The 25784-nt window shown below is 42.2% G+C and overlaps 1 protein-coding gene and 2 non-coding genes across 3 annotated transcripts; all 3 read left to right on the forward strand.

Annotated features, from left to right (window-relative positions):
• Positions 1-8489: 8489 nt before the first annotated feature.
• On the forward strand, positions 8490-11125 carry LOC101915645 (cytochrome c oxidase subunit 7C, mitochondrial). Its single transcript, XM_005243455.4, has 3 exons — positions 8490-8655; positions 9818-9963; positions 11031-11125. Exons 1-2 carry the CDS (start codon positions 8581-8583, stop codon positions 9932-9934), a joined length of 192 nt encoding a protein of 63 aa, XP_005243512.1. The 5' UTR covers positions 8490-8580; the 3' UTR covers positions 9935-9963; positions 11031-11125.
• LOC114013873 (small nucleolar RNA Z39) lies at positions 9327-9389 on the forward strand. Its single transcript, XR_003557125.1, has one exon. It is a non-coding gene; the product is annotated as a small nucleolar RNA Z39 (small nucleolar RNA).
• LOC114013872 (small nucleolar RNA Z39) lies at positions 10324-10385 on the forward strand. The gene has a single exon (XR_003557124.1). It is a non-coding gene; the product is annotated as a small nucleolar RNA Z39 (small nucleolar RNA).
• Positions 11126-25784: the final 14659 nt, after the last annotated feature.

Consider the following 25784-nt stretch of genomic DNA (forward strand, 5'->3'; position numbering starts at 1 on the left):
TCTTTTCATGCCCTTATCCCAAATAATATATATGTATTCAGCACTAAAGTTGTAGTTGGACAAGCTCTTTTTGCCAACATAAACTGATGTTGCTGCCAAGAAAAGCACTAATTCTATGCCTCCATTTCCACCTTTTCACTGCTACAGCTGCTGCACACCTTTCTGTGGGCCAGCATAAGTTTCTGTGCAACTACATTGTAAACTGGATCTGTGAACTCATATACTCAAAATAAAATGCCTGGGGGGAAAAAATGCCCTTTGAACTATACCTTAGGAAAATTATTTTCAGTTTGTATTTACCTCTGAAAGTAATTGCATCAATTTTACACCTTAAGGAAGGCTTGCACATTTGGAAGCTTGGCTGGTTTTAACAACTATATCCATGACAAAATAGTGAAAGATACTACTTCTCCTAACAAGCTTCTCTCACAAGTATCCTTTTACTATCCAAGTCTAAAACAGTCCTATAACTGTTTCCACAGGATGATTTCTCTTACTATTCTATTTCATTTTCTGCTGACTTATGTGGGCTCTATGGAATCAAAGAAAGTATCTTAGTAAAGTAAGAATTCTTCTGAAATAACACTCTCTATATTCTTTTATTTCAAGGTTCTCGGCCTTTCGTTGTGTTAAATACAGATAATTCACACACTAACATTTTTGTTGTTGTTGTTGTTGATGAAGCCCACTTTACTTTTAATACTGTTCTCTATTTATTTTATACTTGTAACATATTTTTACATTTACTTTGCAGAAAAATAAGACCAGTTTTATATAAAGCATGCTAAATTACTGTTATGAAAGACATACTTCTACAATTGTGAAATTAGGGTAAGACACTTGACAAATTATTTCTATTACAGATATTTCTGTTAACCCATCATTTTGCTAAAATTATGTAACTAATATACATTATATAACACCTCTAACAACTTCAATTCATCCTTTCCCCTCCATTAATTAGCATTTAACAATGGCTTAATCTTGTGGTTAATACCTGACTGGAGTGAGGTTAATTCCTAGTTTTAACTGCTCCACAAAATAACTTCTCATGCCAACAAATATGCAGGACAATTTCTGCAGAAAACAATATTTTTCTGTCATATATAATAGTTCATTTGTCTCTGGAGCTCTGTCCATGACACTACTAAAAAATTTAGGGAGTTTACACTATTAAAAATTTTTCATGAAAAACATACATTGAACTTAACCATATATAATTTCAGTATTTAAACAAGCTGTTTCCTTCACTCATAAAACACGACACAAAAAGTCAGTATGACTTGTATCTTGTTTTTATCATTACAACTCACTGATTGCCAAGACCAGCTTGGAAACAGATAGACCTGTATGCCCTGTGCATTTTGCTAAAATGTCCACCAAGCTTTCTATGCTTCTTTCTCTCATTAAGATCTGAAAAAACAGTATTAAGCAGTATTTTCTTTAGCTACCTGGATTTTTTTCTTATTTATAGTTTTGCCTTACAGTTCAAGAAGAGGAATGTTCTCTGTGCTGGAATGTGACTAGCAATAAGAAAGCAGTACATGAAAGAATCCACCACCAAGTCATATTCACAAGCAGCAAAATGTAATATATTATTGAAGATGAAGAAGATAACCTGGTAAATTTATGCAATTATAGTAACAAATTTTTTTAAAGGAAGAAAGAATTGTGGATATAAAAAGCTGTATGTGAAAGTCTAGAGTCAAAGACTCATAGATTTAAAAGCCAGAGGTACCATTAAAATTATCTGTTCTGACCCTCTGCATAACACAGGCCAGGGAATTTCACCCAATAATTCCTTTTGTAAGCCTCACAGTTTGTTTGTATATTAGACAGTCTTTTTACAAAGGCACCCAGTGGAGCATTTATCATCTCCTACAATAATTTGCACTGCTACCTGATTGTCTGCATTACAATTACTGTACATCATACTTTCAATAATTTGAAAGATATTAACTTTCATTTTTTTGCCAAAATTCCAATCAATGGCAACTGAGCCTTTTTCTTTAAACTTCCTGCGTGGTTTTCTCAAATACCTGGACTAGCATACTTCATTTCCTAGTTTATACTTCGAAGGAGAACAGATATGAGCATTCCTACAAACTTCTTCACTTGCTGTCAAACAGGTAGCTTCTTCTCCTGAAGATTTGCTACTCTCTATCATACCTACCTATAGATCTCTATTTCTGTCTAAATAGAAAATACCTGCAAAGCATCAGTTCAAGGAGTAAACTGCTATTGCTGATGAGAGCCTGCAACTGTACCGCTGTGGGAGTCAATCCAGATTTCTGGACTATTGGGAAGCCAAGATACTGAATCTACTGCTTTTGTCCCATCTAACATTAATCTGTCTGGAAATATGCCACACAGCCCCAAAAGGAAACAATGACACATCAGCCTATCAGAAACGTACCAGACTGAGTACAAGGATTTAATACACATAGGAAAGACAGTGAGTAAACTCTGACACTGTCGGGGAAATATTCTCTACTACGCATTGCTAATATCTGTCTTTGTAACCAACAGCCTTATTGCCTAACACACAATCTGTATTGGTGTCAGGTCCAACCCCAGTAGCAGCAATGTAGTATTGTGACACCACTCTCCTCACCACAAGGGAAACACTAGCTGTGGTATGCTGAAAAAATTTACAATAGCGTTAGGAAAAGAACTGCAATTCCACTGAGTGACTAAAATTATCCCTGAGTAGACTGAGCAAAAATAACCTTGTCATGTCAAGCAGAGGAGACTCTTTAAACCATACTCTTGATTCCTTGGTGGATGTCCAATGGCTAGGAGACAAGAAGAAAATGAAGAGTTTACTTGATCTTGAATAACACGAAAGATCTTCATCTAGTACAATCTCAGCACTGAAGTGCCACTGTGTAACATGAACTTTTATACCTATACCCAGCATCTCTTCACCACCACCGAGTATTATAACATCTACTACAGGAAGAGAAGACCTACACTGAAATACGAACACTAGTTTAAAAGATGATAAAGCAGACTGCCATACAGGAAGCAGACCACCATTGCACTATTAATTCCAATTAGGAAAAACTTGAGTAAGGGGAGAAAGCTGCTAAGGGAGGGGAACGTTAATCCATCCCACTCCTACCAGTTTGACACCAGTGCCAGCAAGAGATGCCCAGAGCCTGGAGAGGGGTCGCAGGGCAGGGGGAGCACCTGAGGAGCAGCACAAAGGAATTCCAGCCGCTCCAGCCAGTCAGTCAGCTCCACCGGGGGCTCAGATTAAATGTTTCTGTGCAAACGTACATAACAGCAGGCGGAGTAAACAAGTGGAGTTGGAGACCTGCACATGACTGCAGGGCTGTGATCCGACTGGTGTCACGGAGACATGGTGGGATGGCTCCAGTGCCTGGAGAGCTGGAATGGAAGGATACAGGCTCTTTAGGAAGGACAGGCAGGGCAGACAAGGAGAGGGTGTCACCCGCTGTGTCAGTGACCAGCTGGAGTGCATGGAGCTCCGGCTGGGCAGGGATGAGGAGCCCGGCAAGAGCTCACGGGTCAGGATTACAGGGAGGGCAGGGACAGGTGACATTGCAGTGGGGGCCTGTTACAGGCCACCTGACCAGGAAGGCCGAGCGGATGAAGCCCTCTATAGACAGATAGGAGCCACCCCATGCTCACAAGCCTTGGTCCTCACCAGGGACTTCAACCACCCTGACATCTCTTGAAGGGACAACACAGCAGGGCACAGGCAATCTGGGAGGTTCCTGGAATGAGTGACCAATCAATTCCTTCTCCAAGTGACAGAGGAACCAACAAGGCGAGGTGCCATGCTGGACTTTGGTCTGACCAACACTGAGGGGATGGTGGGGAACGTCAAGCTCAAGGGCAGCTTGGGCTGCAGTGACTGTGAAGTGGTGGAGTTGAAGACCCTTAGGGAAGTGAGGAGGGGGCAAGCTTGCTGCCCTGGCCTTCAGGAGAGCAGACAGTGGCTTCTTCAGGGGTCTGCTTGGCAGAGTGCCATGGGGTAGAGCCCTGGAGGGAAAAGGCACCCAAAACCCCCTGGAAAATATCCAAGGATCACCTCCTCCAAGCTCAGCAGCCATGCATCCCAAGAAAGAGGAAGTCAGGCAAAAATGCCAGGAGCCCTCCATGGATGAACAAGATGCTCCTGGACAAAGTCACACACAAAAAGGAAGCCCATGGGGGTAGAAGCAAGGACAAGTAGCCTGGGAGGAATACAGAGAAATGTCCTGAGCAGCCAAGGATCAGGTTAGGTTAAATCTGGCCAGGGACGTCAAGGGCAACAAGAAAAGATTCCATAGGTACACCAGCAATAACAGGAAGACGGGGAAAAGGTGGGCCCTCTTCCAAAGGGAACGGGAGACCTGGTTACCCAGGATGCGGGGGAGGCTGAGGTTCTCCATGAGGGGTTTTTTGCCTCAGTTTTCACTGACAAGTGCTCCAGCCGCACCGCCCAGGTCACAGAAGGCAAAGGCAGGGACTGGGAGAACAAAGAACCACCTGCTATAGGGGAAGATCAGGTCTGAGAGCATCTAAGGAACCTGAAGGGGCACAAGTCCATGGGACCTGATGAGGTGCATCTGCAGGTCCTGAGAGAAGTGGTGGATGAAGTGGCTAAGCCACTATGCGTCACATTGGAGAAGCTGTGGCAATCCAGTGACATTCCCACTGACTGGAAGGGGGGAAACATAACCCCCCTTGTTAACAAGGCAAATAAGGAAGACCCGGGGAACTACAGGACAGTCAGTCTCAACTCTGCGCCCGGCAAAATCATGGAGCAGATCCTCCTGGAAACTGTGCAAAGGCACATGGAAAATAAGGAGGTGACTGGTGGCAGCCAGCATGGCTTCACTAAGGGCAAGTCGTGCCTGGTGAATTTGGTGGCATTCTGTGATGGGGTTACAGTGTCGACATATGAGGGAAGAGCAACTGCTGTCATTGACCTGGACTCATGCAGAGCATTTGACACTGTCCCACGTGACATCCTTGTCTCTGAACTGGAGAGACGTGGATTTGATGGAGGGACCACTCCGTGGATAAGGAATTGGCTGGATGGTTGCACTCAAAGTGTTGTAGTCCATGGCTCAATGTCCCAACTGGAGACCGGTGACGAGTGGCGTTCCTCAGGGGTCCACACTGGGACCAGAGCTGTATAATGACTTTGTTGGCGACATGGACAGTGAGATTTAGAGCACCCGCAGCAAGTTTGCTGATGACACCAAGCCGTGTGGTGCGGCTGACAGGCTGAAGGGAAGGGATGCTGTCCAGAGGGACCTGGGCAGGCTTGAGAGGTGGGCGCGTGCGAACCTCGTGAAGTTCAGCAAGGCCAGGTGCAAGGTCCTGCACGTGGGTCGGGGCAGCCCCCAGTATCAATACAGGCTGGGCAGAGGATGGACTGAGAGCAGATCTGTAGAGAAGGACTTGGGCTGCTGGTGGATGAGAAGCTCAACACGGCCAGACAATGTGTTTGCAGCCCCAAAAGCCAGCTGTACCCCGGGCTGCCTCGAAAGCAGCATGGCCAGCAGGTCAAGGGGGGGATCCTCCCCCTCTGCTCCGCTCTCATGAGACCCCCCTGCAGTACCGCCTTCAGCTCCAGGCGCCCAACACAGGAAGGGCATGGGCCTGTTGGAGCGAGTCCAGAGGAGGGACACGAAGATGACCAGAGGGCTGGAGCACCTCTCCTGTGCAGACAGGCTGAGAGAGCTGGGGTGGTTCAGCCTGGAGAAGAGAAGGCTCCAGGGAGACCTTACAGCACCTGCCAGCACCTAAAGGTGAAGCACCTAAAGGGAAGCTGGAGAGGGACTTTTTACCAGGGCAAGCAGTGACAGGACAAGGGGGGATGGCTGTAATCAGAAAGAGGGAGATTTAGATGAGATGTTAAGCAGAAATTCTCCCCTGTGAGGGCGGCGAGGCGCTGGCCCAGGCTGCCCAGAGCAGCTGTGGGTGCCCCATCCCTGGCAGGGCTCAAGGCCAGGCTGGATGGGGCTGGGAGCAGCCTGGGCTGGCCAAAGGTGTCCTTGCCCATGGCAGGGGGGTTGGTACTACAAGATCTTTAAGGTCCCTTTCAACCCAAACCATTCTACGATTCTATGAAAAAAGAGACCTGGTGCCTAAACAGCAAGGGAAGTTAGCAGAAACAGGAAAGCATCCTCCAATAGACTTAAGAATTAGCAAATGAAGAAAGAAAGAAAAAGAATTGTACGCTTTGACATGTAAAATGACAAATATAACTAGATGGAGGAAAAAGACTTTGAAAAACAACTAGGTAAGGGAATCACAACTAAATCTAAAAATGGGGCAAAAGGTTTCCTAGATTTCTCTGTCACCTATTAAAAGTCAAAGAATAAAGAAGCACTGAAAAATAAGGCCATCGGCCTGGACTCTTCACACTGATACTTACTGTGGAAGAAACCTAGTTAGTTGTTATGTAAGTCTTTTTTTGTGAGGGGTACAGAAAAGGATCTGTATGAACAGGCTATGGCGTATCTATGGGAAAAGTAAGTGCTAAGGAATAACATGGACCAAATGATACTCTATACATCAAGCTGTAAGAGAAATCTACGATGAATAGCTGAATTATTAATGATCAATCTGAGCTCAGTCTTGAAAATTCCTTGTGTGACCAATACAATACCTATTTACTCCACTAGTTTCCAAGTGGAACCACAGGTTTCTAAGACTGTAATCTATACTGGACTTTTTAGTAAATATTACAACAATGCTACAAGAAGCAAATGTCTGAATAAAGATAAAGGAGGTGTGTGTGCATGTTTTGATTTTGCTTCCATAACGAGAAAGCCAGTGAAGTCCTGATGAAGACATCAATATATATGTGGATATTATCTGTTTCAAAATTCAAGTTTCCAAATGTTCTTCTATAAGAGTTCCTGTCCAGTCAACAAATCACTAGATAAAAATGTTCTGGTGAAAAAAAAAAAAAAAAAAAAAAAAAGCTGGTGACAATACCTGTTCTTACAAAGCATTCAATTAGAATTTCAGAGCTAAATTGTATTTTGAATATAGAACAATTCAAGAGTTATAGTATCACAAGAAACTCAAAGAATTCCCAAGAAAACTGCATGTGAAGTAATTCAGATTGCTCTCTGGCTTCAGGAGGTGCTGAACACAGAAGTACAAAAACTTATTGCTGCATTTTGCTGGCAGTCTAATTCACTCACATTAAAACTCGAGTAGGAAAACAATCCAGTTGAAATCTACTGCTTACTCCCCAACTGTTTCTGAAGTGTTCATATGTGCACCTAGTGCAAATTCATTTTATATTATATTGGTTTGTAGTTTATAGAAGAAATCATTCCAGAAAATTATATTAATCTTTGTACTTAATTCCACTTTATTTATTTCATGAATACATGAATTTGATACACTTTAAATATTAAAAAACCCTCATTGCTTCACGATGCTTTTCTGTGTCTTCTGCTTGAACATACATTGTCTCTCAAAACAAACTACAGTATTTCTACCTGGTCCTAATTACCCTATTTTCCAAAATAAATTATCTAAATAAAAGTTAATACAATTATATTTCGCTTCTCAAGCTCACAGTTGTTTCCACCTGCCTTTAATAATGTGGAGTGTTGTTGAGCCGGAATCTTGTTTTTCTATCCTCCCTTAGATACTACGTAACTATGCAGACAGGCTACGAAAAAAATGTTGCCTTACAACACAAGAGATGGCAGCATCAAACTTACTTTACTGAAAAACAAATAACATCCAGTGTTTTGTCTTTAAACTACTGCATATAAGAAAACAGACAGACACTATCACCCTAGAAATAAGTTTGTGGGTTTGTTTTTTTTTTTTATTATTATTCCTTTTCCAAACATGAAGGGTGGAGGGCTTTTTTTCCTCGGTATTTTCCAAGTTTCTTTGAAGTGTAACTTTGTAAGAAAACTAGGCCAGAATATATTCATTAAGGTCGGCATAAACAGTCATCACCGGCCTCGCCCATATTCACTGGACTCTTAAATAACGTTTGTAAAGCTACAGCCATCAGCTAAGTTGACGGCCCGTGATCTCATATTTCTGTAACACTGCAGAGACTGAGGACCTGTTTGACTCACACCACCACCGCTTTGCCACCGTACAAAAAAGCTGTCCAGGACCTCTATTTTAAAAGCTGACCTGTGCTACCGCAAGATTAGCCTGAGGTAACACAGATGTGGTTATTTGCTTTTCGCTCCGCCGGTGGTAATACCGCTCCCTTCCTTTCCTGCCGCCTGAGCTTTCCTACCGCCCTCAGAGAGCACGTTGCCATTTCCCCCGCCACACCTGAGGGAAGGCGCGCCGCGGGGCCGGAACGCCTGGCAGCCGACAAAATGGCGGGCGGGGGCGGAGAGCGGCGGGATACCCCCTCCCCTGAGGCGCACGGCGCGCCCAATCGCAGGCTGCAGATCGGCACCACGTGATCGCGCGGCACCGCCCCACACTACAACTCCCATCACACCCCGGGGCACGCACCTCATTCCGGCCCCGCCTCCCGCTCCCAGAACCAGAAGGCGCCGGGGGTGCTGGGGGAAGGTCGCGCAGGGGAGAGGGTCGCAACGCTGCCCTGTCGGTACCATGCTGGCTGCCAGTATCCGCAGGTTTACCACCTCTGCCCTGCGTAGGAGCCATTATGAGGAGGGTCCTGGGAAGGTGCGTGTGGAGGAGGTGCCGGCCCGCTGCGGCGTGGCCTGAAGGTCGCAGGAGGGGACTGCGGCCGGGCTCGGGGAGGGGATGGCGCGGGGGGGGGGGGGGGGGGTGAGGGCCCGCCTCGGGGTGGCGGGGCAGGGAGCGTAACGGCTCGCTGCGGGACGGTGGCTCCGCGGGAGGAGCGGGACGGGGAGAAACGTGTCCCTGAAGGACGTTGCTCTGGCGGCGCTCGCCCGGCCCGCGGGCGGCCAGCGGCAGGCCTAGCCCAGGGGCCAGCCCCGCCACAGCTCCGGGGTGACGGCACGGGGGACGCTCGGGAGATTGCTGAAAGGGGGGTAGCCAGAGGGGCGTCGGTGGAGCCGCAGTGCGGGCCTGGGCTGGCTGGCCGTCGGCGCTGGTGTGAGGCGCAGGCCCGACCTGCTTTGGCTGTGCTCAAGGTGAGCCCCTCGCTCGGTGAGCGCCCGTGAGGAGTTCTGCACAGTCCCAGGGCCCCAGCGGACTGGATGCCGTTGTGAGGAGCAGAGTAACGACTGCTGTGTTGCCAGTTGCCCAGCTGGTGTCTGGTGGGTTTGGTGGTCTGGTGGTACTGCTGTTACAGCCACAGCAAAGAGATCTGTGTTGCAAATGATTTCATATCCTTCCTTGCAACTTTCTGCAGTGACTTCTGACCAGTGGTACAAATGATGAGCATTGCAGTATGAGAGACAGCAATGATACTGTAAACGCTTTCTGATGTACCTTGTTGCTTAATACATTCTCTTAAGTCCTATATCGAAAAACTAATTTTACACACCTAACGAGCCAGAGGGTAGTCTTCACAGTGAAGGTTTAGATGTTGGAACAGCTTGCCTAGAGAAGCGTTGGGCTCTGTATCTTCAGGGACATGCATGCTGAACTGGATGAGACCTTCAAAGCAGGGGTAGTTTGCTAAATTGGGGGAAGAGGGGAAGAGCGGACAAAATGACCTCAGGAGGTCACATGCAAGCTATTATTGTAATTACTGTATTTCTTTCCTTGAGAGGAAGGGAAATTGATTTGTGCCTGAATGTTGTTTTTGTCAGCTTGACTCCACCTGTTAGTGCTCTGAGCTTCTCACCATTTTCAAGTCAATGAGGAAGTAACTGCTGCATGGCTGCAAAACGTAAAATTAATTTTTCTCTTACAGAACATTCCGTTTTCTGTGGAAAATAAATGGCGATTACTTGCAGTGATGTGTGGATTCTTTGGAAGTGGATTTGTCGCTCCTTTTGTTATTGTCAGACACCAGCTTCTTAAGAAATGAAGAGGACAGACTGTAATTGCACTAGCTGGGTAACTGCATTTAGATTTCATAGCATGGTGGAGTCTGTGGTCAAAACTGAGCTTTACAGAGTCTAATCTAAAACCATTATCAATTTTCAGCCCTTCATAGTCCAGGTGCTAAAGAGTTGTGGTCTGCAATGGCATCTATAACTCAAATAATGAATAGGTTTGTTTGCTTCACAGGGCTGCTGCACTGTCAGTGGCTGGTCCTAAGGCCACACCTTTCTGGCTGCAGCTTCTTGATGGTCTACAGCTGGGTGAACTGACAGAAGAGTGCTACTGTTTTGATTTGGATAATAACTATAACCAAAACCACGTCTACCTTTCTTGAAACATAAAGTTACGCTTCTCAGTCTGTAGGAACAGCTGGCATGTGTGATGTGAACAAAACAGTATGAGAAACTGTGATACTGTAAACGCTTTCTGATGTGCCAGTTAAAACTGAGTGGAAAACAACATTGCTTGAAATTCAGTTCAGCCATGTCAAAACAATCACACCACCTACATACAATGTTCCTAACCATTCACAGGGTAAAGTCCACATAAAACAAGGTCATTAACAGCAGAAACAATTGTAACTGATGCTTGCTGATGATCATAACAGACAAAGCAAGCCTCAGACATATTTAGACTGTGCAAGCATGCGCTTTCCAGTTGAAAGGCCGCATCAGTTTATCTTAATCTGATTTCACTTCAGAAATATTTGGTATTGTCAGTTCTGTAATCTGAGAAACAACAAATCTTTTTAAGCTGGAATGACCCAGGTAGTTCTTGAAAAGAAATAACAGTCCTCACTAGAATCTCATAATTGGAGCAAATTGAAGTAATCTATGTAATTCCTTTGACAGTCTGATGTTTTTGACTCCCTAGATTAAGGAGAAAAAATCAGCACACTTGTATTGAACTTGAGCACTTAAAACTGTATGATTTCATAATCATAAGTCAGGGCCTCCGCTACAAAAGCATGCAGTGGATGAAGCAAAGCCTGACAAATTTATAGTTAATTTATTTGTAGCTTTTCTAAATTCGAAGGGTAACATAGTTCTTAAACTCATTCTTTTTTTTTTTCCTTGCAGAGTTGAAGTCTTCTACACAGCACCTTTCAATGGAAAAAGGATAGCTGCAATTGTGTACCATGCTGAATGTGTCTAAATAAAATCTTAAATCTGAAGGTCTTGGGCTGTGTATTTTGTGAAATTCCTGAAGTGCTTTTGACAATAGGTGTATATTGAGAACCCCTTCAGATTGTGGTGTGTTGACATTAAATTGGCCACTAATTTTCTTTATAGATAAAGAGGGTTGAAGCGTTACATTTCAAAACGGAAGTTGGGCTCAACACCTTTAGCAGAACAGATGTTTAAATAGCTTTACTAAGCTATATGGCCTTTTCAAACACTCTTTAGACTACTCACAGAATAATGACCTGGGATAGTTTATAACCAGTGAGCCTCACAGTGGGTATACTGTCACCATAATCCATGCTGCAGAATTTTTATCTTCAATATTTTGGGTTCATCAGTTGAGAAGACTTTATTTGTCTATGTTTCCACACTTGTTTATTCTAAAGAGTTGTTGCTGGCTTACTGTTGCCCTGTGCAGGAACCTATGCATTGCCCTGCAGGTTTCATGAGGCCTCAGGACTGGATGACGACCAAGTCTGGAAAGTGAGTACAGCAGCAATAACTAGAACTGTGATCAGAAAAAGTATTGGTAATATTCTATAGCTTATCAGAACTGGTATTGCTGCAGATACAGCTGTTCTGAAAGAATTGATAGTTTTCAGTTTGTAGCTGTAGTCTTTGCACAGGATCATACCAAACAAGGGGGACTGTGTAATTAAAGGTAATTTAGAGCTGTGAAGAGTGCTGTTGGGACACTTCCACCAACCTGAACATGACATGTTATAGTCAGTGGCCCTGTTGCCTGCATGAGTAGGAAGTAATTTTCACATACAGTTTTGTTGCGACCACCTCTGACTAAAGATGCATGAGGAGTAGTGGTGTGATCCTGTAATGATTACATCACCTAGGAAATGATGCTGTCAAGTGGTAGTATTGAGTTCCTTAAGTGAAGTTTTCTCATTTACTTTTTTACTCTAAAATACTCTTCTGTCTGTAGCACAATACATTTAATGTGGCTTCCAATGTCAATTCATAGACTGGTGTTACAGAAGTTTGGACTGTGTTGGTATAGTTCAAACAAGTACTAGTTTGTCATCAAATACCATGAGCTTACAAGAGCAATAAAATCCTCTTGGCAACAGAATAGCTTTTGGGTATTGGGTATCTTTTTGGTTGGGGGGGGGGGGGCGGGGGGCAGCTTTAAAATACTGATGACTAGTCCTGGTGTCAGCTGGAACAGTTAATTTTCAGTAGCTGGTGCAGTGCTGTGTTTTGGGTTTGGTGTGAGAGTGATGTTGCTAACACACATTTTTTAGTTGTTGCTGGGTAATGTTTGTACAAAGTCGGGGACTTTTCAGTTTCTCAGGCCTTGCCAAGCAAGAAGGCTGGAGCAGCATAAGAACTTGGGAGGGGACACAGCCAGGACTGTTGATCTGAACTAGCCAAAGGGATATTCCATACCATGAACATCATGCTTATGTAAGCTGGGGGGAGTCGGACAGGGGCTGCCGATGACTGCTGGGAGACTGGCTGAGCATTGGTGAGCGGGAGGTGAGCAATTGTATATCACTTCTTTTTTCTTTGGGTTTTTTTTTTTCTTTTAGATTTTATTTCTCTCCCTTGCTCTCCTTTTCATTACAGTTATTATTACTGCTACTATTTTATTTCAATTATCATTATCTCCTCATACAAGTTTTACCTTTTTCCTGATTCTCCTTCCTGTCCTGCTGGGGAGGGGTTGGGGGGAGTGAGGGGGTGAGCAGCGGCCTGGTACTTGCTGGCTGGGGTTAAACCACACAGTGTGTGAAGAGCCTGCTGGGAACAAAGTAGTAACTGTTGCTACAACTTCTTCAGCAGAGCTAGAAGGTAGCTTAATGAAGCATGGTGATTTTGATAAAGGGCTAGCAAAGGCTACGAAAAAGTGATAATGAAGAAAGATTCAGAGTAAAGATCCCACAATATAAAGGATTGAGATAGTAGGAATTCTTTATAGCTGTGACTGAGGTATAATTATATGCTATAATGTTTCTTAATGTACTTCCTGTCTGCAGAGTAATGCCTTTCAACAGACTTTGAGAGCATGTCTCCCTGTGTCTTGTGAAGCAAGCGAACTGTGTGTGTACTGTAGGTGATATGGGAACAGTGTGCTGAAACAGCTGGGGAATCCAGAAAGGGTGACTATTTCTTGGTCTAGACATTGGGATTTCCTGGAAGAACTTGGGTACTATAAAAAAATGCCACCCTTTCAATGCAAAAATAAAAATGGGAGCTCTTCAGTGAGAAAGTCTCATTTGCTTTCTCTCACAGATGAGCAGGTCAAAATGTCTGTTGCACAAGGCAAGTCCGAATGGAAGCCTGTTACAGAATCGCATTTCTCTTAGGGGTCACAAACATAATTTTTCTGTGTATGCATTTGTACCTAGCTCACTGTGTGTCCTCCAAAGTTAAATAACTTGTTTGGTTTGGTTAACTTTCCCTCTTACTCCTAAGTCCTTGATGTATTTGAAAAGGGTGAGCATTACCTCTGAATGTTTATCTTGCGAGCTAGGCAAACAAGTTCCTTTAGTCTGCTTAAAATAAGGTCTCCTTTCTGCATATCATCCCCTTCTCTATATTTTTTCTATTTAAATATATTTTTGAACATGGGTGGTTAAACTTAAACCAGTTATTTTTAGATTAAATGTTAGAGAATTTCTCCTCTCATCATGTGTTCTGAAACTGTAATCATCATTTTTTGCAGTGTCGTTACACTGATGGATCGTAGTCATTTTAGGAGCAGAGTGGTCCTGCGGGCTACTGGTTGTAAGTTTTCAAATTATGACCCTGTTTCCAGCCCTACCACCAACTTATAAAAATTACTGATGTGCATCACAACACCCATAACCTTTCATCTCCTGGTTTACTTAATTTCTATTGCTGCAACTGTTAGGCATACTCTGGGGGATGACTGCTGGTAGTTGTCTTCCAGCTGTTGCCTACTGTATGATCCCACTTTGTGTGCCGGTAAGTGTCATACAACGGTTAAACCACATCAACCCTGCTTTGGATAAGTCAAGCTGACTAAACATATAATGTTAGTCATAAACTATCACTTGATAAACCCATGTTCATGGCGCCCATTGTTAATTAATCTTTCCTTCAAACAGAAAGTTCAGTGCAATTTTGTAGGTTTTTTTTAATCTGCTGCATTAATTCTTTCAGGATTTCTTGAGTGTAGGTTAAGTACACTCGCTAATTTTGTTCTGCATAGCTCTCCAGTTTTGAGCTTGCATTTTTAATATAACAGCTGCACACCGTAAGTTTCAAAATAAGTAGACATGCTCTCTATTTGTTGCAAACTCTGTTATTCTTAGGTGCTGCCAGAGCTGTAATTAGTCCCTTTAGAATTGGACTGTTTCTCTACATGACTTGCTTGGGCAGTTTTCAGTAATTTTCAAGCCCCATCAATTATCAAGTCCATAAGTTCTCTGTCTGAATTAAGTAATTGGTTCCCTTAGGTTTTCAAAACTTTCACTTCTGTAATAGAAACACATTAACAGATCTGTTTTGATCTCTCTTTCTATTAATGCAAACTGGGACAGTCTGCATTCTACCCAAAGGCATTTTTTACTGCTAGATTATTCATAATCTTATCACTATTTAATAACGCAAAGTCTAAAAATCTTCGTTTGGTTGCTTGCCTGGAAAATACTGGTTGTCATTGAGAGAGATGTGGCTCCTATCATTAGTATCAGATGTTTGACACAGTTTAATTTCACAGAGGCAAAACTCCAGATTGTATTTGTTTCTCTTGTTACAAGAATATTGCTGCTTATAGCCAAGCTTGATTTTAGGAGCATATGTCTAAGCCTAGATTTCTGGTTTTATCTGTTCTGTGGTTTTTTATTTAAGTCTTCCTGCTCTTTTATTTGCTTATTGACTGCTAAGTAGGTAAGCCAGAGGAACCTGGGTAGATTGTTGAAACACATCTATTGCTGACCACTGTTTATGGCCGCTCTCAACACTTTTCTTCCATGCCTAGCTTCACAGGGTGGAAAAAGTGTCCATGGCAGCAAAATTCTAGGGCAGACCAAATGATCTCTGATGAGCAGCCTTATGCTGGTCTCAGGAAGCAATGCTGTGGATAAAATAGGTTTTAAAAAAATACCCGCTATGAAATGCTAATGCATGACTTTGAGAGGTGCTGAGTCTTCTGTTTAATTCACGTAAATGGGACTAGTCCAGTTCTACAGCCTGACAAGCCTTACCCTGTCATCCCCCAGTACAGCTTAGGCGACAAGTTAGCTGATTTTGTGACCCTTTTAAGTACCAAATGTTTGTTGCCATCAAAGGTATCAGAATCTCACCCAGGAATGACTTCTCTAAACACATTTCCACCACAGTTATTAACATGGAAATACCCAGCCTGGAGTGAATCCAGAGATGGAGGTGTCACTCTACATGTGTAAGAACAAACTGAAATTTTATGGTAATCAGGGGGATCAGATCAGATTCATAAAAAAACAAGAGCTGTAGAATTAAGTTGTTCAAAGTGTAAGGGTATGTTTCATCACACTCTGCTATATGATAGTTTGAGTACCGAATGAAATATTTGTTTTTAAAATAGCCTTTTGGGTTCCCTTTAGGGCACCTTGACTTGGTAGAAGATAAATCAATTGAAAAAACATGAGGCAGAAAAATATGACACTTAGAGGTTTGACATTATAGGCAAAAAGCAATATGTAAGTAGTGCTTCTCTATCATTAAAATTTTATGAAGGAAACAAGATGATGGTTAAAGGACGTTTGGGAAATAACACATCTGTGTGAATGATAATATATTTTGCTTACTAGATGCCAATTTTAAGGAAAATCTTTTACGGTCCCTGATTTTTTTCCAGTTTTCTTGTTATAATTTTCCCCTTCACAAATTCTATTTTGGCTCAAACTCGAAATAGTTTAATTTTGTTTCCAGAGAGGTTCACACTTCAGCATTTTAATTATGTTAGATATCAGCAGTCTTCAAGCAGCTTCTCAATTAAATCTAAGCAGATGTGATTTAGATGTCCTTATGTTTTAATATTTGGAGTGTTTCCAGTTTGGGGATCTTTCTCTTCTACTCTGGAATGTTAGTTTGTCTCATTTCATAAACACAGCTGAAAACTCACAAAACCTTTACAAAGTGCTCTGAAGTTGTCAAATGGAGTATGTTGATGCAGAAAGGAAAGCGGAGTGTATCAGAGGTTAGACATTTTCAGAAATAACAAATGGGGAATGTTTGACACGAGTAGGATGGCAATGCAACATGGTTTTCCTCTACATGTTTATATTATATATCTCAGAGATGTGCAGAGATAGATAAAATTCAGTGTTGGCAACGGCAAGGCAATGGTGGGGCAATTTAAACTTCCTTGGAGGTGATGTATCCTAAACAAATAGTGATTACTGTAGCAGAAGATGCCGTTGCGGGCTGCTGAACAAAAATATCTGCTCAGGCAATCAAAAAGGCAAGGAGGATGTTAACCTCTTCTACAGAAACGGATGGAAACCATAACAGCAGATATAGTGCCATTGTATACATACGAGTGGTATACCGTTCCTTGAAAACCATGTGGAATTTTCTTATTTGACCCAGGTTACTGAAAGACACAAAAAAACTTAACAGTTGCAGATATGGAAAATTTTCAACATGAAGAGTTAGTAAACTAGTAGAACCCTTGAGTTTAGAGAAGAATGAGAGGAAAAAGCTATCCTATCAAAATCATTCACATCTGAAAAGTATTGCTAGTCCCAATGACAAGAATTCACCGCTCACGCCTCTGAGCTGTGACTTCTGTGGTGGGCTAGGGGACTGAAGGGGGCTGGTTGGTTTGTTAGTTGGTTTGCTTGTTTTTAAAGCGGGCGGAAGTGGGGCATCAGGTTTGAACTGCTCCTTCGCTAAGCAATATACTATCTATCAAACAGGAATGAAATTCAGCATGGAATGGGAGAGGGGAAGGAAGGACTTGTGTTCAGTTACTTTAAATGGGTGAATATTTTGATATGATGAAAATATATATTATTTTTCAAATCAAATATTTCTGGAATTTCAGCAATTAATTTTACAGTGTATCCTTTCCAGATCCAGTTTTCAAAAAGAAATGGGCATTAGATTATTATTTTTCCTAATGAACAGAAAGTCCAGGTTTTGTTCAGTTGTGCCTTGAAGCATCTGTTAATAACCCACACTGGAGATAGGATACTGGATTTGATGAACCACTTCCAAACCACCATGGGCAACTTTTACATGACAGATTTCATATTAGTACATAAGAAAACCTGGGCTAATTTTTTTCTTACTTTAAGTTATTGGTGACCATTCAAAGTGATATGTTGCCTTATACAATAATTAAAGTAAAAGTTACTTATAAAATGAATACAAAACTTTTTACTATTAAGTAGTAGAAGTAAAAACTCCAAATCTTTTCTAATATAAATTGTTGGATACTCTTTTTCATTTTTGTGGTTTGTTTTGGTTTTTTTTTCCCGTTGGCCTGAGATTTTCATTTCTGTTTGAGGTTACCAAAAGAACATGAAACAATTTTGAGGTTTATAAACAAACTGGGCTTGCAGAAGAAAATATGAAAGTAGGGATGTGGTTGTCATGACAATGAAATTAGTAGCCGCTCTTGTTAAATATAAGCAGTGGACAAGAGCTTGGGCAACATTGCACAGGCTAACACATGAAAAATATTTTTATTCTTTAAAGATAAAGGTCACGTATGCATTGCATTTCATTATCTTGGCTGGTTTCCAGAATCTCAGTGTAGTGATATCAGTGGGTATCATTTAAAAAATTAAATAGAATTGTTCAGGGGGACAAAGGAAGGAAGGAAGAAAGAAAGGAAAAGGGCGGGAGGGGAAAGATACCAGTAACTTTGCTGCCTCAGTGTGAAAGAAATTGATTGTTCTCAATTTCATGTAGAAGAAAATAAAGTTACAGGAAGGTCAAATGGTACACCCACTAAGCCATAGCAGAACTGGGATATGATCCAGCAGCCCAATGCTATAAAAATATTCCTGCCTGTTGTCACCTCAGTGGGGTACATTAAAAAGCCATAAGAAGTATGTGTAATCATTATTTTCATGCATGAAAATATGCATAGTGGGGCAAAATAGATGAAGTCTCTGGATTGTTTAACTGGAAATTGGAATGGGTATGAGAGGAATAGTTTAACGCATTAATTTATCATTAAAGACATTGTAATTACATCTTCAATTATCACAAAAATAGGTAGAGAAATGGGAAGAACGCTGTAGGTTTAGGGTAGGTGGTATTGGAAACACAGACTTTGGAATAGCATTGACTGGTTTGTGGCAGATCCAGATGAAAAGACAGTGACCATAAGACCCTCTGTACAGATGGGAATGCATGCAATTAATCATTGTTCCAATTAAATAAAACATAAAGGTGGAATTGCCCCTCCTCTGCCATATCCATAGGTTTTATCAGAGGCAGCTGTGCTAATGGTCTGTTCCTGCAAACTGTGAACACCGGCCGCTGACTCCCTAACCAGCTTTTGTTTGCTCTGATTACAGCAAGAAGATGGATGTGAGTTGCTTTCTAGGATGATATGCTCAATAAGTTTGACTTGCATTTAAATGAGTTTAAAATAATAGTATTTTCTGGAATTAATGTAATCCACTGTTCCATTTTCTCTTTCAGTATTCCATGAATAATATTAAGTTCTTTCCTGTGGTTGTGCCACCTTTTCCATTAGCTATGTAGAGCATGCAGCTCTTTGAAAAATGTCAGTGTATAAATAGCATTGCTGAGATCCCAGCTAAGCCAGATCTAGCAACAAAATGTGGAAATACACCATGCAGGTGAAAAAAAATGGTCCATGTAAAAATTATGACAGGTGGTGGAAGGAGAGAGCTGGTAAGAAAGAGTGTGGTCTGAGGTTTTGTTTCTTTTTTTCTAAAATTATTGCACCATTAGAATTTAGAATAACTTGAGGGTTCATTAGAGTAAGCGTAGCAGGAAAAGTGCTTCATAATTCTGGATTAAATATGGTTTTGTAAAGATGAGGAGAAAGATCTCATCCTCGGGGAATCAAAAACCTGGTAGCCACTGGCCTGCTGCATCAGTCAGCAAGGGTATTTGACTAAATGGGGCTTTGCCACTAACCAAAGCAATTACCTGTTGCCTGAAACAGTGGCAGGATGGGCTGTTGGGGGGAAAAAAAAAAAGTAAACATATATATATATGGTCATTAATATGAATGAGCAATTCTTTCTGCATGCATTCATGAGCCACCCAGGTAATTGAAAGTGAAAGCTAAAGAAGATGTGCCTCTCTAAAGACAATCCATCTCTTTAAGACCTTGTCTTACGGAGTTTTTTTTCTGACAGCCTGAAGCACCGAACCTTCAGATTTAGGGACAGCTAATTGGAAACTTTTCTGGAAGCGTGCACATCACTGTGCTCCAAAACCACGCAGGCTGTGCATCAGCTCCCCTCACCCCACCGCCGTCACTTTTCTTTCCTGTTTGTTTTTCCAGACATACCGCTGAATCCAATATCGCAGAAAATTGTTTTCAGCCAAACAGCAGCAGTTAAGTTGTTAACTCACTATTACCTCAGCCCACTGACAGGAGCTATAAATGCCTCTTTATATCCCGGCTGGGAGTATTTAAGTGCTAGCTTTATGAAGCTGGGGAGCAGGGGGCGGTGCTGCTGGGGTTCAGGGGTCTTGGTGGGTTTTGTGGGGGGTTTTGAGAGGGCAGGGGGAAGGCTGGCAACCCCTAAATAAGGTCTTCCTTTTCATATTCTGAAGTGGCAGCACAAAGCAAGGAGGTGCTCTGCAGAAGGATGTAGATACAGCATCGTTTAATTTGTTACGCCCAGTTTAAGCGCCTCTGCCCAATACATAACGCAAAAGGAGAGTACAGGCACCTGACAGCTTGTCTACAGGACAATTAACTAGGTGAAGGTGTGACTTCAAAACTACTTAAAATTTATTTGGTTCCCAGTTTGACAGGGCTTTCAAGTCAAAGTAGCCCTATACCAGTTCAATTTAAATTTACCTCTGAAATCAATTTACATAAAACAGTTTGCCAGTTCCTCTAAGCACGTCAGCAAAAAAATAACTAATAGCACTTTAGGTATTTTATTTTTTAAGAAGTTAGTTGAAGTTAATTTTCCTAAGGTTTGCTACGTAGGCAACCCTAAGAATGGGATGTGCAGACCCCAGAAAGCCAAGCAGAGCACCAGCACCAGTACGGTACCAAGCACAGAGACGGAACTCAGGCCCTCCCAGTTTGCTGCAGCATTAAGTGCCTCGCCTGTGGTGTCAAGGGAGGGATGATGCCCAAAGCAAAGGCCGTGTCCTAAGGTTTTTAGTCATTCAGTTTTCATTTCATTATAGAAAGCTCATAAACTGATAGTCAACCTAAGTTTTTGTAGGAGGATACTTGACTTTCAGCACTTGCTCCAGTGAGTGTTTAAATATGGTCATATATAATTAATTTTTTTTTATTTATTAGAACACTAGCTCAGGTCTCTTCTCTCCTAGTAAAATGTCCCAACCATCCCTCCTACGAAACAAATACTTAAATAATCCTTGAACGGCTGTGACGGGTGGTACTGAGAGCACAGCCCCATCAGTGTACCTGAAATTGCATGGATTAAAGCACACTGTGGGGAAGCCACCAGAAATCACTTGAATCTGAACCTGGGTCTCTCCTATTCTGCAGAAAAGCTCCCCTTGGTGGGAGGTGACCACATACTGCTTCTTTCTCCAGCTAAATGTAGATACCCCACCAGTAGCCATGTGAACACCCGTTAAATCAGGTCATGCAGGAGACAAAATAACTGCAGGCTCTGCTTCTGAAGGCAGCATTACTGTCAGATACATACTCTAAAAAGTTGTGTTTTTTTTCTGAAATTATAGGAAAGGAAAAATACAACATATCATCGGGGACTGAAAACATTCATTTCTTAAAACCCCCTAGCCATTTTCAGATAAGATTACTAAATGAAACCCTTGGTCTCCCTTAGAAATCAATGACCTTTGAAAAATCAGTGAACAAACAGAAACAGAAGACAATTCAAGGTAAATCTATTGATGAAAGAGAAATAAAGAGTTCAAACCATCTCACTAAAGATGAAGTAGTGGGGGCTGCTGGAAGAGAGATACCCAGTCAAGGTTAAAATGTGTCACATCTGCAACAAATCACATTTAAGAAAAACTGTCCGCTGAAGGGTGTTTGTCCACCTACCAGCCAAAAAAAAAAAAAGAAAAAATAGGACCTAAATTTCCCCCCATATTTCTCTTCATTGCTTCAGTCTTCATTTGAATAACTGTCAGTGAGTTTGTACTGGGACAGCCAGCAAGTCCATGGGCAGCATGGATGGATCTGTTTTTGTGGGTGGTGGGGCTCCCAAGGGGAACGGTGGGGGGGTCTCAAGGGGAACGGTGCACATGCAATCTGCTACTGCCAGGGGGGCAGAGAGCAGGCTCGTGGTTTTAGGATTGGAACACCCACTGAACACATGCATGAAAGGGCACACAGGTCTGGGTAGTTGTGTGCCAAAGAAAGAAACAGACATCAGGGGTCCTATGTACAGTTCAGGTGCCACATTAACCGTTACTGTGCTATGTTGACATATAGCGTGTGTTACTATGCCATCTATAATTACAGGAGAACTTTAAAAATTAAACAGCAGCAACGCATCTCCTTATTCTGGTTTATTTTTTCTATGCTGTTTGTGACCCAAGGTACCCAGTTCTGAATACCCAACCTCAAATGATTCAGATGGACCAATTTTTCAGAAAAAGTCTGGCAGCCCACCTCGTGAACACCAGGTAAATGCAGAGCTCGGGAAGTCATACTCCCAAAAAGTAAAAGTCATTAAACTAAAAACAATCTAGAAGAAATTCATTCTGTATATTTAAAAAGCTATGTTGTTACTTGCCCTTAACACCAAACATGTTCCTTCTCAAAAATTTGTTGCCAGGACTAGCCATTCAGGAAAATTACAGAAGCTATAAAATAGCAACTGGGTATGTTCAAAGCCTAGCTAATTAACAAATCCCTTTGAATTTCAAATGGACTGTAAAACTTTTGTAGAAGTGGTAAAAAAGCAAAATTGTATGAAAAATCATGTCAGCTTTTTGTGCCACCATTGTATTTAGCTCCATTTGATGCATCTTTTCCTATGTATTTCTTTTTTATGTATGTGTGTGGTACTGTATGGGTGTCCTGGTTTCAGCTGGGATAGAATTAATTTTCTTCTTCGTAGCTGGTTCAGTGCTGTGGTTTGTATTTGGTGTGAGAATAATTTCGATATTGTAGCGATGTTGTAGTTGTTATGGGGTAGTGCTCACACTAAGCCAAGGACTTTTCAGCTTCTGGGGCCCTGCCAGCCAGAGGGCTGGGGGGGCACAAGAAACTGGGAGGGGACACAGCCAGGACAGTTGATCCCAACTGGCCAAAGGGATATTCCGTACCACAGAACGTCCTGCTCAGCAGGGGGAGTCGGCTGGGGCTGTCTGATGGCTGCTGGGGAGCTAGCTGGGCATCAGTCAGCAGGTGGTGAGCAACTGTAGTGTGCATCACTTGGGTTATTTTCCTTCCCTTTCAATTTTATTCTTCTTCCATCCTCTCTCCTTTTCATTACTGTTGTACTTGGTTTGTTATTATCGTCGTCATCATCACCATCATCATTATCATCATCTTCACCATTATTATTTTATTTCAATTATTAAGTTGTTCTTATCTCAACCCATGAGTTTTACCTTTTTCCCGATTCCCTTGCCCATCCCTTAAGGAAATGGGTGGGTGGGTGGGTGGGTGGGTGTGGGAGTGAGCGAGTGGCTGCCTGGTACTTTGTTGGTTTTTGGAGTTGCACCACAACAAGTAACAAGAATTTATGGCAGTGTCTGAATGCTCTGAGTTGCTCTCTGTTACACTGAAAAATAGTATTTGTTACTCAGGAATGAATAGACACAGAATGAAGAAATTAAAACCACCAGCAGAACTTTCCCATTACATTTCCCCCCATTCTGTAGTGCTTAGCCGTGAAATCTAACTTTCCTAAAACTTCACTCTTTGCACAGAATGATTACTTATGTAGCATAGCAATAACTGAATAAATATTGTCTAATTCTTGCTTCATTTCTTTGCTCAGTTCAAGTGGTCTTGTACAAAAGTCCAAAGGACCGCAATCATTCCCATACCTCATTTTCTCAACAGGCAGTGTTTTTGCTGTTGCTGTAATAAGTGGAAGAAAATTGAAATACATGCTCAAATGTTTGCCAAAAAATTAGATGTTCTGGACTGCTGCCAAGGAAAAGGGAAAGAATTCCCAGTAAACCATCCAGCAGATACTACCCATCCATTTAAAGAGCATCCAAAAGAGCAGAATACTCCTTCGGTTGGTGGGGCCCATAAAACTCAAGAGTACCTAAATTAGATGCCTTTTCATGTAGTTTTGTGCAAATGCTTGATTACTCTGTAATATCTGAAAATAATTTGTTAAATGTCTCAGGCCTCTGTGAGATACTGCTAGTGTCTAAAACATCACCTGTCAGAAAGAAATGACCTTTCCATGAAGGAAACAATCGTTGCTTTTGTCTTTTTAAATGCTGATAAACTTATACAAGACCAACAACAACAGCAAGATTTATTGTACAAAACGTCCCAGTATATACGCACCATCAGGTAAGTTCACATTCTCTGATGAATAAACAATTGAAGTTGTAATTGTTTGTGCATTCCTGCAAATGTCAACAAAATCAAACATCTGTCATGCCAGATAAGGAAACGTGACTAATTTAATATACTTAGTGCTCTGCTCAGCCTTGAAAAGGTCACTCAGATTTTAACAAGCATTGCGTAGTTTACTGGCTTCCTGGTAAATGACCATGTAGTGACAATAAAGCTGTGACCGTATTTGATTACCCTTCAAACGACATATTTGATTAAGATAACACATCATATTTAGCACAATCTGTTTAATGTTGCTTTTGGATATACCCTAACCCTTTCAATTACCATCGACTTTAACAGAAAATCATTTTTATCAAAGTAAGGCTCATAACCCCCTGTCCCATCCCACCAAATTATGTAGAGCAAGCCAGAGTGATAGCTTTGAAAGCCACCAATTTAAGACAACAAACAACGCACAAAGGCAGCATTTACTTTCCTGCCATCTTCAGTAGCAATAAACAAAATCCGTACACAGTTCACCTGTGGGCTGAAGCCATCAGCAGCGCGCAAGTATCACTTGTCTGCCAGGAACGCAAGTTCTAAACACCCTTTTGATTATATTTTGGCTTCCTGCATCAAGCTCCTCAATCCAGCCCTGAATCCTGTCAGAAATGACTCGTGGCAAGTGCTGCTTGTCATCCTCACTGGCCTACACCAAGAGGTTGTTAGGACAACCCAGGAATGTCTTGTTTTGCATAGAGCTATTTAGCTGAAAACTGATCTTTTGAAACTGTTCTTAGTACCCTTTGTTATCTTCCCGTTGGCCTGTACCCAAAACAATTGCTAATTTCAATGAGAGAGACATATTCAGGGGTGAACGCGGACACAGTACGGAACAGAGGATCATGCCTGCTTCAACAGATGGTGCTAAAGCATGGGCACAACCCCTTGGTCATTCAGTCAATTTTTGACTTGATGGCCTATTGTAACCTAACACAAGAATGTAGTGCATTGGGTCTCATTTGGCCATAAAACCCCTGACATAGCGTTAATGTTCTCGGTACTGATGAGCTGGTTCTGTTCCTCTTTAAAACAAGAAAACTAATCCTGGGAGATAGTATTATATGGGAGATCAAAATTGTCAAAATATTTCACAGACTGTTTGGCAGGTTGGAGTTAGCACAGATGCACAAATGGGTTGATCACGTCTCTGGACAGCTGGTGGGAGCTGGCCCAGCTCTCTTTCCTCTGTTCTTCTCCCAAGTATTTGACTCCTTAGCCAATTCTGTGAGCTGGCTCCAGAAATTCATTTATAATCTATGAGGGTGATTTGGGATGAGAAAACAGTATTTTGAGACGGTATGTGCTTTGAGTAAAGGTGAATTTGAGGTGCTTTAGATGGCTAAATTATTGAAGACCCTTTACAAATGAGGAGAAAGAATATGGGCTGTTCCTCCTTTCCATTAATTTCTGGCACATGAGAGTGCCACAAGGCCTAGTGAGGATTATGCTACTTACAGAATGATTTTTTTTCATCCCAAAAGGATTACAAAACACTTCATGAAGTGTCAGTTTGTTTCACACCTGCCAGTAATGGGAAATATGGATTACAGTCCTCTGTGCCAAGGCTGATCACTGCTTCCTTGAGAGAGGGCAAGCGGGTCTGCGCATCCAGTTCATTCCTGAAGAAATCCCTTGGGGAAATGAGGTTCAGTTTGGGCTGATACGCAGCCAGTCAGATAACCAGCCTTGGCACTGGATCGTTACTAGGCTCTCTCAGACTTTTCCACCTGTTTTAGAGTCTGAGTTAGCCTGACCCTTTCTACTGCAAATACCCGGTATCTACGGACACGCAAGCAGAAACCTCTTCCGAAGCAGAGTGTGGCATCATAGTAAAGTGGTGGCCCACAGTGTTGAGGGTCACTTGTTCACACAATTAGTTCGTGTACATGTGTTGTGCTTTAACCCCAGCCGGCAGCTCATCCCCAGGCAGCCGCTCGCTCACTGCCCCCATGTCGGGATGGGGGAGAGAATCA

Source organism: Falco peregrinus, chromosome Z (genome assembly GCF_023634155.1).
Source record: "Falco peregrinus isolate bFalPer1 chromosome Z, bFalPer1.pri, whole genome shotgun sequence".
Lineage (NCBI taxonomy): Eukaryota > Metazoa > Chordata > Aves > Falconiformes > Falconidae > Falco > Falco peregrinus.